General features: G+C 45.0%; 1 protein-coding gene across 1 annotated transcript in view; it reads right to left on the reverse strand.

Annotated features, from left to right (window-relative positions):
- The window catches only part of PDZD4 (PDZ domain containing 4), a 54,213-nt gene extending 39,663 nt beyond the window's left edge, over window positions 1-14,550 (reverse strand). Inside the window, exons 1-4 of the mRNA XM_018572679.1 lie at window positions 14,496-14,550; window positions 14,287-14,352; window positions 3,495-3,700; window positions 1,000-1,098 (exon numbers count right to left, since the gene is read on the reverse strand). Of these exons, the coding sequence (XP_018428181.1) occupies window positions 1,000-1,098; window positions 3,495-3,700; window positions 14,287-14,352; window positions 14,496-14,550 (426 nt within the window). The remainder of the gene's footprint in view (window positions 1-999; window positions 1,099-3,494; window positions 3,701-14,286; window positions 14,353-14,495) is intronic.
- Window positions 14,551-14,874: the final 324 nt, after the last annotated feature.

Below are 14,874 nucleotides of genomic sequence, written 5' to 3' on the forward strand. Positions count from 1 at the left end.
TAAGGAACACCCAACAGTGTTCAAGAAGCAAAAACTTTGTTGTGCAGTATTATTATTTGCCCCATCAGAGGTCCCCATTACATTAGTTGTCCCCATCAAAATGCCCCCTTACTTTCACAATTATTGAAAGGGAGCACCCTGAAAGGGACAGCCAATGTAGGGGACAATTATTAGTTGCCCCCATCGGAGTGCCTTACATTATTCGCGCCATCAGAGTGCCCCCTTACCTTACGTACAAACATAAAGGCCACTCTGATGGGGACAGCCAATGTAAGGGGAAACTCTTATGGGGTATAATCAATGTAAGGGGGGCACTGTGATGGGGACAACTGATATAAGGGGGCACTGTGATGGGGACAACTGGTATAAGGGGGCACTCTAAATGGGACAACTGATGTAAGGGGCACTCTGATAGATGCTGTACTTTTATTCAGTTTAGCCAGCCACGGTGTAGTCCAACCGCATCATATTGCCCTTTGCCTATACAACTTATGCACTTGTGACATTTCAATAAAGTTCTAACAAAAAAAGTGTGATGTGCATGGATCAATGCATCAGCATTGTGCCTGGGAACACACACCAGCAGCTGTGCCTTGTCGTGTAGTTGCTGGTGTGAATGTAGCCTAAATGGCGGACCATGGTACAGACACGGATGAGTGACCATTCTGTCTGGACTGCAATTCGGAACTCTGCTCAAAGAAAATTTTGGGCACCGGATCTCCTTGAATAAGGTGTCACTTGAGTGACATCTCTGAATCTGTTGGGGCTGCTGACATCACAATCAAGCAGCGTGTCAGGACTTTTGGATGTCTACACAAGGAAAGCTTTTAATGGTAGATAACATGCCCAAAATACGTTAAATGCACCAATAGTCTTATGGGAAGTTTGCTCTTAAAATGAATGGTCTGTGACATGGTAAAGGTAAGAAGAAAGGAACCACACAGAAGTGTAAAGGTGTGCAAAAAGTGGAAGTGCTGAAGGTAATTCAGAGCTTCATACCTCTCCTACATAAATTCCCAGATCTTCTTCATCATCTGTGCGGTAACAAACCGTTAGGCCAAGCTTATCTTGATGGCTGGTTTTACATAGTTCCACTTCCTACAAAAAAAGAAAACACTAACAAAAAAATACACACAAACAGATCTAACATATATGCAAGCTTTTAGAAGAACTGCAGGCACACTAAAGGAAAAAACAATTTTCAAGCAGTGAAATAGTGACCTTATTTTTATTTTTCTGTTCAATCACGTGGTGTTGGTGTAGGTTCGTAGCCATAACAACTAGCCTCAGGTCTTTTGGCACATGCTTTCATTTTCCAGTATGTTGGTGCTGCCAAAAGAGACTGGTAGAAGGCCCAGGAAGTCTGCATTGGTGTGAGTAACCCGAATTTGCCAATTGTTCCTACCTAGTGGTGTAGTAAGTAAGGAGTAAGACTATATTAGACAGCAGGGACATAACTGAAAGGATGAGAAGCACGTTCTGTGACTGTATTACATTATACTATACGATGTACATTGTTTATCAGGTTATTTATATATTATGGCGGGAATTTTTTCACAAATTGGTGTCTTTCTATTTAAGAGGGATTACATTACAGCATGTTCGTCATACAGAGCCTGATGAAGGGAACCCTATGTGGCCCCCCAAACGAAACATTGCTTTATCTGTGACAATATGCATCAATATTAGTTTGGACACATCTCTCTAGTTTGGACACATTTCTATGGTGTGCTGGAGACATGTTGTTCTTCTGATCTGCGTGGTGTCATCTGTGGCCACTTCAGCACCCATCTTCCAAGGGGTTTCCAGTAACAAGTGCGGCAGGACACCTATTGCGCTTTGATATTGGCTTAGCTTGCCATGCACCCCTTGCAAGAATAGATCCCCTCCCAGAAAAAAGGGTGTACAATACCAATTTGGATTGACATCTACGCAACTAACCAGTGGGCCTGTGGATTGTAAAGACAATTGATACATATGGAGAACAATTGTGCATCCAATATAAAGAGACAGCAGCCTACCGGTAGCACATACAATTCTGATGAGATTGAGGCAATTTTATCTCTCTCTGATACAACAAAAGCCTTCCGCAAAGACACTACGGCTGATCTGTATAAGGAAATCAAACGTTTAAGAAAGAAAAAGGTTGATCTGGAATTACATACTTAAACTCTCTCTGAATATTACAGAGCAAGGAAAATGCCAAGGGGCTTCAGGATTACCAATCAATCCACTATTGGTAGACATAAGCGTGCGTTCTGTGAACGCTGGTGCGAAGTTGCAACCCATAATTGGAATTTTATGCAAATTGTTATTGGGGAAAAAAAGATTTAACTCTGCCAGGTGAACAAAGAAATTGCTACCCTCAAAGTAACCCTCCAGGAGAAATGCACTGATAAAGAGCCACTATCAGGTGATCTAAAAAGGTTTGATACTGATCTGTCATCATATGCTGACAAAGACAAGTCAAGAGAGATAAGTTTCGCCAGGTCAATCTTGACTATCAGGAGGGTCGTGTTTATCCCTGGCAACACATGATGACACTTTAAAAACCCAACCAGGAGTGCTCCACAACAATGCAGCTGCACAGGGGTGTCTTCCTCAGGAAGTAACCACCCCACCAGGGGTGGACTCACAACACATAGGGCCAAAGGGCAATACAATATTATGGGGCCCCCTTGTGCTCCACCCACTTACAAGCCCCATCTGCATAAACATTCTCGTGTCAAAGAAATTATTTCTCTTCACTATTTTTAAAATAGTGGGCCAATTCACTAAAAGATGAATTGCCGGGGAACTGGTAGGAGAATTTCAAAATCTAGACCAATATAGGCAATTTGGAAAGTGAGCTAAATGGCAGAATGCACAGCAGACCTCAGACCAGCACCAATGCATGGCAGTCCCCACACCAGAACCAATGCACAGCAGATCTCAATCCAGAACCAATGCACAGCAGATCTCAATCCAGAACCAATACACGGCAGACCTCAGACCAGCACCAATACACAGCAGAATTCAGACCAGATCCAATGTATGGCAGACTGGGCAGTTAGAATGACACATACACAAATTACATCTCAGGGATCAGCCATCACACACAGTCTGATCCCGTGGGACGTCACCCACACACACGTGTTAATGGGTAGATCCAACCCTCCTTCCTCCCAGGGGAAGATGCAGAGGGTCTCAGCAGTGGCAGATGTGGGTGTTCTCAGCAGGGCAGATAAGGAGGGTTTCACTCTCAACAGGGCAGATGTGGAGGATCTCAGCAGGGGCAGATAAGGAGGGTCTCACTACTAGCAGATGCAGAGGATCTCAGCAAGGGCAGATGCAGAGGTTCTCCCTAGCGGCAGATGCAGAGGATCTCAACAGTGCCAGATGTGGAGGGTATCACCAGGGACAGATAAGGAGGGTCTCACCAGGGGCAGATAAGGAGGGTCTCACCAGGGGCAGATAAGGAGGGTCTCACCAGGGGCAGATAACGAGAGTCTCACCAGGGGCAGATAAGGACTGCTCTCGGGCTGTACACAACCACCACACAGCGTAACAAAGCCCCCCTCCTCCCCCGCTATCTCAGTGCTCTTTTTCGCCCATGCCACAGCCAAATTAGTAGATGCAGCTGTGTTAAAGCGGCGACGGCAGTGTCTGGTGGTCTGGAGGTGGGGGACAATTCTGTTCACAGCTGCATCTACTAGTTTGCCTGCGGTGCGGCCAAAAACAGCAAGGAGATGGAGCACACTGCCGACTCTCCTTATATGCGGGCATGAAAGGGCAGCAGTGGGGGTCGGTGATGGGTCCCCTGATGGTTGTGCCCCACTGCCCGAATGGTCAGTTCGCCCCTGCAACCCACTGAAAATTTTTCCTCTGAGAGCAACACAGGTTATCCAAAGAGCCTGTTTACACAGGCCAAGGATTCCAGTTTTCCTTTTCCAGGGCTCCAGGACGCAGACGACCTCGGCGAGGGCGCAAAGACAAGGGGCATCACGACACGATAGCACAGCAACAGAGGATGATCACCCAGGAATCAATTTCGCCTCCAGACCTGTCAATGAGGTTGAGTGCTGTCTCTTGTCTAAAAGGCTTTCTTTTTGTCCATCCGACCACTTTGACACATTTCAAAATATACCAGTATGAACAAGGAGGATATTATTGATCTTACTTTTCTGAAGGATGACACCTCCATCATTATAAAACTGGCTGACAAAGTGTGATTGTAATCATGGATTACAGGGAGTACAGAAGGGGCATGTTAGCCCAATTGTCCGATACATGCCTTCCACATGTGAGAAAATGCACAATATAGGGACTGAGTTGCTTTCCATTATCACTATGACCAAAATGAGTGGCTGGATTAGCGAGGAAACAGCTGACTTTTTGCATAATAACATGCTCGCACCCCAGTCATATATGGTCTGCCAAAATTCACAAGCGTATTAGTCCTCTGTTGTTTTACCCTATTGTTTCTGGATCTGACTCTATTGGCACAATTTATTGTTGAATCAACCTATGGCACAAATTATTGATTTCTTCTTGCAACCTCTAATACAGAACATACTGGCTTATATCAAAGACACAGATGATTTTTTACAGAAATTACGGACACACAAAATCTTTAATGATAATTGGAAACTTACATTCATGGATATTTCCTCTCTTTATACCTGCATGCCTTGCATTGTCACTGCAGGGCTCAAAGCTGCTGATCATTTTCTCTCACACAGAGAAACGTATTATGTCCCTAATTACTTTATTCTATGCTGTCTTGAATTTGTGCTGGAAAACAATACGTTTACATTTGAAGATTCTGTGCACAAACAAATTTGAGGAACTGCTATGGGCAGTCAGGCCGCGTCCTCTTTCCCTAATCTGTTTGTATGTTATTTAGAAGAATGCCACATGTACAAATCCACGCTCTTTGCGGCGCATATGAAGGTATGGATGAGGTACATAGATGACACGTTCATCATATGGGACGACTGTACACATGCGTTCAATTAATTTGTTGCTCATTTGAGCAGCATATTTACCGGTATTTTGTTCAAACTGATATTGTCTGTGCATGAAATTGATTTTCTGGATGTGCTTATTACTGTGCATAATCATACAATATCTACATCTATTTATAACAAATTAACAGATAGAAATACACTTTGCGTTATCAATGTGCACACCCTCCACACTTACTCAACAACCATCCCATCTCACAGTTTTTGAGAGTTATGCACATGTTTTGATACCAACATCTGCACACAACATGTACAAGAAATTCATACATAGGGGTTTACATGGCAAGTGTGATTTGACCTTGCATTTCATGGGCCATACAGAGAATGGATGGGCTTATCACTGACCGTAAGACTGCAGACATAATTCCTTTCCTACAGACTTACACCACAGCCTCCATAGGCATTCAAAATGCCCCACTGAAGAATTTGAATATTCTTCAGGTTAATAAGAACTTGTCACCTAGGGTGAAAGACAGACTATTAGATGTATATAAACAGAACAAAACACTGAGAAGGTTATTCATAAAGGAGCCGAAGGATTAAGCCGAAGCATCTTCGACCGTCGGAGACCTCCGGTTCAGCCGAAACGAAGGACTGCTGTACGGGCTATTCACAATAGCCCGTACAGCAGGCAAACGGCTCAGCCGAGCCGAAGCTGAAGCAAACCGTTCTCCCCGCAAATGTAAATTGGGCGGAGCCAGCCATAATGTCATAGCTGCCGCCGCCCAGTTGTGGCTATTCAATGTAGCCCAGCGTCCTCAAATGATCTGAGGACACTCCTACCAGACCTAAAGAGCCTGGTGTGACTTTGAGGGGGGAACACCACACACACATTTATTTTAAATTGGAGTCCCTCCGAGCATTCCTACCAGACCTAAAGGTTTTTTTAAATTTTTCTTTCTTTTACATTTTTTTATTTATTTTTTAAACATTTTTTAAATAATATTTTATAATTTTCTTTCTTTTCTTTCAATTTTTCTTTATTCTACTGGCTACCTCGGAGGTAGCGAGCAGAATAACCGAGCCAAATGCCGCTCAGCGGCATTCGGCTATTCACTCACTGCTATTCGGCCCCTTTGAGAATAGGGGCAAGCGGCAGCGAGGAAACTGCCAGAGGTTCGGCTTCCTCGCTTCGGCTCAGCATGTTCAGCTGACCAAAGTTAGCCTGCCGATGTATGGCTGAAATCAGCCGTTCAGGGCCGAAGTGAATAGCCATGCGGCTCAGTTCACTTCGACTCAGTTATTTACTCAGTTAATAACCCCCTAAGTAACCATTTTGGGCAGGTGGACCCCAGATCTAAGTATGCTAAAACACCGTTTTTACTTTCACACAAGACTGGGTGTTATAGATGCTACCAGTTCAACGTATGTGATGCGATGATATGTGCTGATCATTTTACCCATCTGCACAATGGCAAGTACAAGATGCATGGTTTTATCCAACTGTGACACTGAATTTTGTGTATATATACTGAAATGCCCCTGCACACTCATGTATGTAGGCAAAACTGTGCGACCTTTAAAATGTCACTTTCAAAAGCACTGCAGCAATATTTGCATAGCCATTAACAAGACTGCTAAGGGGGAGGAGATTGATCTGAATAAGCCTGTTGCTGTTCACTTTGCTACTAATTGCTACTAATAATAAACACCATGACCCGATGTTCGCATGCACCCTATAGGAGGTGAAAGGGCTAAACAGCTCCTGCGTAGAGAATCCTTCTGGATATACACCTTGTATATGGTTCATACGAGGGGCCGAAACAAAAAACTTGGACTTACCTGTTTCCTTGAAGAGAGGTGATCATGGTACATTCGCCCTTTTCTCCTATATGTGTCATGTAGCCTTTCATATACCTCATAACTATGGATGCGCCAATACTATTTTTTTAAGACCAGGTACAAGTACTGTTTGCCCGGAATGGGCACAAAAGTAAATGCGTGATTTTCTGGGAAGTTGCTGCGAGTTCTGATAGTGGTTGTAGCCACAAACGCGTAGAAAAACGTGCTACTATTTAAATAAATTTTTGTTTGCTCGTAAGAACATGCAGAAAAATGCACAGATGCACTTGCCTGGATCCCCCCTGCCTCTGAAGCTCTAACTACTTCTTTTCCTATATGGACTCTGCATGCTCTGCGCTTGTGGGATCGGTGGGTTTCCACCTGTGGGATTTCATCCTACATTGGGCCTATGACCTTGTTCTTTAACAACCCTGCTTTCCCTCCAGCACTACGTAGATCCTCCTTTGGAAGGTGAACCAGAGACTTCCACAGGCGCTTGGTGGAGGCCATTCGGAATCCACGGTGGATCTCTCTGTCAATGTTATGTGGTTGGTTGACAGACAGTTTTGTTCCTGTGTCTCAACTTGAGGTTTTGGAAGCAGAACCTACCGGCCTTTCACTCTCTTCTCTAGCGGTCCTCTCCCCCCCACCCGTACTTGTTACTTTACTCTTTTCTCTCTTCCTCCCCCTCCCCCTCCCTGGAACTTCCTGGGTACGCTTCGGTCTGTGAACGGGAATTGGGCCTCCCCATTAGCATGGTGGACTGGGAGAAATCTTTTGTTCTCTCTCATTCTCTCTCTATCTCCAGTAAGGCCCACAAGAAAAATCTGAAGATCCTGACCACAGGGTACAGATGCTCGTCTATACTCCACCGGTTCTATCCGCAGGTTCCGGACTCCTGCTGGCGTTGTCAGGCCTCCCTAGGCCATATGACTCACATTTGGTGGAGCTGTCCTCCTATTAAAGAGTTTTGGCTGAAAGTATTAGATGTCCATCGCCGAGTGACAGGTTCTGTGATTTCTAATGACCCTAAGAGTACACTGTTGACTATGGTACCAGGTTCTCTAAAACCAGTGAAAAGGGGCCTCCTGAGGCACTTTCTTACGGCTGTGAGGGCAGTCATTCCCTCACAGGACTGCACAGTCCCTACTATTATAATTACAGTACAGTTATACTACCAACAAGTATTACCGTGACAGCTACAGTACCCACACTGATTACCTTGCATCTACAATTCCCACCCTGGTCACAATACAGCTACAATACCCTAACCTATTACATACAGCTATAATACCCTCATGTATTATATTATTGCCAAAATCCCCACATTTGTTACAGTACCTCTATAATACCTGCATCTATTATTATAGCACAGCTACAATACTTGCAATTATTACAGCACTGTTACAATACTGGCAATTAATACAATACCTACCGCTAGCAACAGTTATTACAGCACAGCTACTACAGCACAGCCATTACAGCACCTGCTTGGCTTTATTGTAATATGAATACATGTCTTAACACAAAAGTTTGTTTAGCCCATGCAGAACCAAACAGGGACAGACTCACTACTCCCCAAGTGGGTAAGCCCCATAGGCCTATTACATACATACACTTATATTGCTTATCTGCTTGGGGGTACGGGCAGTGGTGTATTTTGGTTTTGTGCTGCCCTAGGCAAGACTAAACTTGGGCACCCCCTCAATCTAAATTTGCCCCTCCCCTTCCTGTTTAGGACATTTTGCACAACCTGTCAGTCACTAGATGCAGCACACACGGGGCCTCAGGAGAGCTGTGCGGAGTTTCTGGTGGGCTGTGTGGGGTCTGTGGTGGGCTGTGAGGGGTCTATGGTGGGCTGTGCAGCATTTATGGTGGGCTGTGCGGGGTCTATGGTGGGCTGTGTGGGGGTCTATGGTGGGCTGTGCGGGGTCTATGGTGGGCTGTGCGGGGTCTATGGTGGGCTGTGCAGGGTTTAAGGTGGGCTGTGCCGGGTCTCAGGAGGACTGTGCAGAGTCCCTTTCCCTGCATGCATGTGCTGCTCCTCTTACCTGCAGCTCGAAGTGCCATCAGTACCAACAGGATACATTGCAGTCCCCAGCCGGCTTCTAGGACATCCCGCCATCAGATCACATGCTATGGCCAGTCCCGAGCCACCCGCTGCTTCTCCTCTACCTCCTGTACAAAGCCAGCCAGACTGCATCTCACTGGACCCTCCCCTCTACCGGACAGCTCTCTAATTAGGCAGCCTCTCTCAGGGCCTTGCGGCCGCCTAGTTTGCCTCATTCGGCAGCCGCTACTGCCTGATTCTGTGCAGCCCAGCCTCGGCCCACTGGACAAGTGCCCAGTATTCCCAAAGGTAAGTCCGGCTCTTTCCACCTAATTGGTTTGGGGCAGCATTTTCTGCCGCTCCCCTGGAAAGTGCCGCCCTAGGCAAATGCCTAGTTTGCCTTGTGGTAGATACACCCCTGAGTATGGGGTTAGTGATTCTGCCCCAGTTTTACCATCTGCTCCAGGAGCTCCACAGAGATCCCCAATAGAACACTTGGGACCCTCAGCCACTGATAGACAAGAGAAACTTGGTCCCCTCAGTTATGTGTTCTATCACTGTGGTACTAGAGAGAAGAGTTTTGCCATTTGTTCTCCATGTACAGTATTAAGATGATATATCTATTAAGGTGCCCATACAGCTTGCAATTATTGTTCGGAAATTAAACACGATCGGGTTTTCGTACGATAATCAGCCAGTTGATGGGAATTGAACAATCAGAATTACTGTACAACTGGCAGAATTTCCTTGATTGGTCAGGCTGGAAAACCTTTTTCGAATCCTACAAAAAATGTGCGATTTCGACAGTGCGATGAGGGCACAAAAGAAATCGAACGATAAACTCAAGGTGTATTGCCACCTTTAAAATGTGGACCTTCTATAACAATTGACGGTGGTTATAATACTTTCATGGCTTTTGTATGTGTATCCCTAAGTGGGTTTTTATTGATTTACTGTTTGTAGTAAATGTTTTATGCTGTGAGTTAATAAAACTCAAACTTTTTTACACATTTATGGTTTTCTCAATGCTGCATCTACAGTTACTCTTGGAGGACAAGAGCTATGAGACACGGTTACTAAGTTTAAATATGTTCACGCTGGAAGTAAGGAGATTAAGGGGGGACATGATTTTCATGTACAAAATGTTCTACAGTCATAGAGACATTAGCAACAAACTCTTTAAGATTAATTCCGTAACAAAGACTAGAGGCCACCACCTGAAACTGGTAGAAAAAAAATTCAAACACAAGGGGCGAAGGGGGTTCTTCTCAGTTCGAGCGGTTAGGGTCTGGAACTCGTTGCCACAAGCAGTGATTTCAGCTAATAGTGTGGAATCGTTCAAGAAGCTTTTGGACAATTTCCTGAGAAACGGTAATATACAAGTACTCCTAATAACGAGATGACTCAGGGACCTATACACACACACACACACACACACACACAATAGGTTGGACTTGATGGACATGTGTCTTTATTCAACCTCAAATACTATGTATATGTAACTATGACACCAAGTATGGGGCTTATTTTATTCTGCGGACACTAATGATGGGACTGCAGGCTGAACTAAAAATTTAATTTTAGAGCCACTTGTGTGCACTTTGAAAATCTGACCTTGGGGATTGGGGGTTTTGTGGAGGCTGGTAAAAGTTTCTTGTGCAAAAAGCAGTAAGCCTTGTGCCTTCATAGATTTTGGATATTACAAGAATTGTCTGAATATAGTAATGTTTGTATGGCGATTAGAATGGGCGCTACTAGTCCCGGGCACCTGGGGCATGTGGCACACTGTACGTTAAGCAGTCCTGAGCCCTGCAGTCTGTGCAATACACACTTAAGTGCATTATGCATTCCTGAGCCCTCTACTTGTAATGCACTCCTGTATTCTGTGCATTACACATTCTTTACCAGTGCACTCTGTGTGTTATGCACTCCTACGTCTGCACTTTGTGCATTATGTACTCCTGCACACTTTTAAACCCTGCTCTTGTGCTGGAGCATATGAGAGTGGACAGTATATGTAGGAGAGGTGTGTGTGAGGTATGAGAAAGGGCAGTCTGTGCAGGAGAGGAGTGTGAGGGCTAGTTCACACCAGATGCAGTTGTGATACAGTCTGTTCAGTTTGGCAGCTGCATCAAAATCGCATCACAATGCTTTCCAATGGGATTTGTGGTGCTCTGTTCACACCAGTGCAGTTCGTTCCGATGCAGTCAGAAAAAACACTGCTCGTCTCATTTTAGTCATTTTAGCTGCACCTGATCGCAACAGAACACATCAAAATGCATCAAAACCGCATGCAAACTGGACTACACCTGGAAGCCCATTTTAAGCTAAAAAAAAAAGCATCAACATTGTGGTAAAAACACATAGGACTGCAGCTGCACAGACACACACAGTTATGGTGTGAACTAGCTCTCAAGGGTATGAAAGAGGACAGTCTATGCAGGAAAGGAGTGTAAAGGGCATAATAACAGCTGGTACGTGCAAGAGAGAAATGCAGAGGATATGAGAAGTGCCAGTATGTTCAGAAGAGGAGTGTGGTAAGTATGGTGATGGACAGTATGTGCAGGAGAGGAATGCAGAAAATATGACAGAAGGCAGTATTTGTAGGAAAGGAGTGCAGAGGGTATGACCACAGGTAGTATGTGCATGGGAGGAATGGGTAAGATAAGGGTGTGTGCAGTGTGTGCAGGAGAGGAAGGTAGAAGGTATGAGAGGACCTAGTATGTGCAGGAAAGCCGTGCAGAGGATATAAGAGGGATCAGTATATGCAGGAGAGGAGTGCTAATTGTATGGGAGGAATGGGTAAGATAAGGGTGTGTGCAGTGTGTGCAGGAGAGGAAGGTAGAAGGTATGAGAGGACCTAGTATGTGCAGGAAAGCCGTGCAGAGGATATAAGAGGGATCAGTATATGCAGGAGAGGAGTGCTAATTGTATAACCATAGGCAGTATGTGCTAAGGAAAGAGTGCAGAGGCTATAAAAATGGCCAGTATGTGCAGGAGAGGAGTGTGGAAAGTATTACAGTGGACAGTATAAGTAGGAGAGGACTATAGAGGGTATAAGAGGGGCACAGTATGTTCAGGGGAGGAGTGTGGAAAGTATGGCTGCGGGCAATACTGTATACAGTTGTGTAAAAACGTAAGTACACCCCCTATGAATTCTATGGTTTTAAGTATCAGGACATAATAAAAATCATATGGACGCCAGGGACCACCTCACAGAAGTTTGGATAGTAATAGATATTAACATTTTAGAAGTAAAAAACAAAACACCAGAGGATTGTTGATCCAGGGCATATACCATTGCCTTATGGCATCAGGAAGGATTTTTTTCCCCCCTGATGGAGCACATTGACCCATGCTTTATAGCATTTTTTGCCTCCTCTGGATCAACTGTGGGCATAGGGTTGTGTTTTTGGGAAGTTTTGTTTTTCTCTTCTCTACATGTTGAACTTGATGGACTTGTGTCTTTTTTCAACCTGACTATGTAAATAAAGGGGGCGTGGCCTGGCAACCTTTTTACCAACCTCTTTAACAAGGAGCCCCTCTTGGGGAATTGTCAGTGAATGTTTGGAGGACTGCCGGACAGATTGATCAAGTGTCACTGAGAGAAGGAAGTTGCCCTTTCTTAAAGTGTTGTTCGTTGGTTATGCATGTAATGATACATGCCCCTTGAAATGTCAGTTTCTTTGCTGTTATTATTTTAGAGTTTTGATTTATTTGCACGTTTTTTTTTGAGTATTGGAGGGCCACCACAGAGCCCCTCCTTCTTTTTCAAAGTTTGTTCACAGCTTGAATTAACATCACGATTTAAATTTTAGTTTTCTGTGTTGTTTTACTACACCGCTAGCCAGAGGTTCACGTGTTTAAAATATACATGCCGAACCAATGAGGTTGATCACTGGCACTAATTCTGAAGGTTCCAGTGTTGATTTTTATTATTTGTATTATGTTTGTGTGTTGAACCTTCTAGTCATATGTAAATAATCCACTTGCATCAATTTTTTCACACGGATTGTTGTAATTTTACACAGATTTGTTTATTAACACTTTAGTGTGTAGTTGGTTCACATAGACCGAGCGCAACATATTTGCTTTACAATTTTTTTAAATAATTCTTAATTTTTTGTAAAACAGGAATATCTATACAAAAAATATTGCACATAGTCAGTAAAACAATACCAATCGAGGCTCTCAGTGTGAAGTGCTAGTAACAGGTATCAGTAAACAGTAGCAAAAAGAAACAAAAAATCATAGATCATATCAGAAATAGGTGTCATGTGCATCTCTACCTGTGCTGCCCGAAACAGGACGAATACTTGGGCGTCTCTGCATATCGCCACGCGAGCATTTTAATAGGGGATCTGGTCTAGTGAACAGTGAATAGTGACGATAGGCAGCCAAACTCAGTAGGAGACTGACTTGAGGCAACCGGTATTTAGTAACCCCTCAACATCTGGATGTAAGGCACCTACGTTGATCAGTTGGGCGAGGTAACATGAGCACAGAGGACAAACATGGGACAAGGGTGGGACAAGTAGTTAAGAGTAGTGGTAGAAATGCAGAAAAAAGCAGTGAGTGAATGAGTGAACTCTCTCCCATTGGGTCAACCATCCCCAAGCACTCAGGACACCTGGGGGTCGGTAGACGGGTCTGACTCAATACGCGGAGATAGGAGACCATACTTTGCAACAGGTATCATGTGTTTCCTTGGACGACGCAGTCAGATCCTCCATTCTCCAGATCTTGTTAACCTTACTCAGCCACATGCTTACCGTAGGGGGCCTGGGGCTCCGCCAGAGCACCGTAATGCAAGCTTTCGCCGAATTAAGCATATGTGGCAATACAGATCTCAAGTATGTCCGTTTCGGTATCGCATTGTGATGCAGAAGGAAGAATGCTGGGGTCAGTGGAATATCCTGGTCAGTAAATGTGGGTAGCAGCGACTTGACCACCTCCCAATAACCCTGGATTTCTGGGCAAAAAATATGGAGCATGGTACCCTCGGTCTGGCCGCATCGCCAGCACTCAGGCGATGGCTCTTGCATAATTCTATGAAGGGCAGCAGGGGTCCTATACCAACGTGTAAGAATTTTATAATTGCACTCCTGGATTCTGGTGCATCTGGAGGTTTTGTGGGCAAGGTAGATCATTTTTTCTTTTTGGTCTGGTGTGAACCGGAGCTCCAGTTCGCTTTCCCATTTGTCGAAGTATGGTGGGACGCTACGCCCCGGGTGGGGATCCAGCAAGGAATATACTATAGATACTGCGTGTCGGAGCGGTAGGCCGGGTTCGCACTCTCCCTCAAATTCCGTCAGGGGCCGGATTAAAGTCCTGGCAGGTGGCAATGACCTGAGAAAATGGGACAGCTGCACCCTTTGCCAGAGGGTTCTACTGATAAGTGCCCTAGCGTTGCCCAGGCATTATTCCTGATAAAATGCTGAGCCTCACGGATGTTGACCTCATTTAACACTCGAAAACCAGGGTCTTCCATTCCAGGTGTGAAACTAGGGTTGCCTAGAATTGGAAACAAGGGTGTGGGAGCTGGGGATATACCCTCTACTGGAAAGAATTTGCGACATATGGCCCAAGAGGAACCTATGGTGGGATGGTTTTTCACCAAGGTTGGGATCTCAATTCTACACCAGGGCAGTGCTGACAGAGGAAGTCCAGTAACGGACTGTTCGAGTCCACTCCACTGTTTAAGTGGGCCATGACGACACCAATCGATCACGCTCGTGAGATAGCACGCAGCGTGGTATCTAGTCACATCGGGAAGGCCAATTTCACGTGGCGTTTATGCATGCGCAGGATCGATGATTTGATCCTAGGTGGCTTGTCTTTGAGCAGTGGAGGGAAGTTCAGGCAGAAAGTGTGGGAAAGGTCCGCTGGGATATTAGTGCCCAGATATCTCAGTGACTCCGTAGCCCACCGAAATGGGAAGGCAGCCCACAGGCCAGGGAGGAGGAAGCCAGGGATGAATACATTTAGGGCTATGGATTTCTGGAAGTTAATGAGCCAGCGCCCCATACTTCTCAA

This window comes from Nanorana parkeri, unplaced genomic scaffold, assembly GCF_000935625.1.
Source record: "Nanorana parkeri isolate BGI_ZX_2015 unplaced genomic scaffold, ASM93562v1 scaffold2103, whole genome shotgun sequence".
Taxonomy (NCBI): domain Eukaryota; kingdom Metazoa; phylum Chordata; class Amphibia; order Anura; family Dicroglossidae; genus Nanorana; species Nanorana parkeri.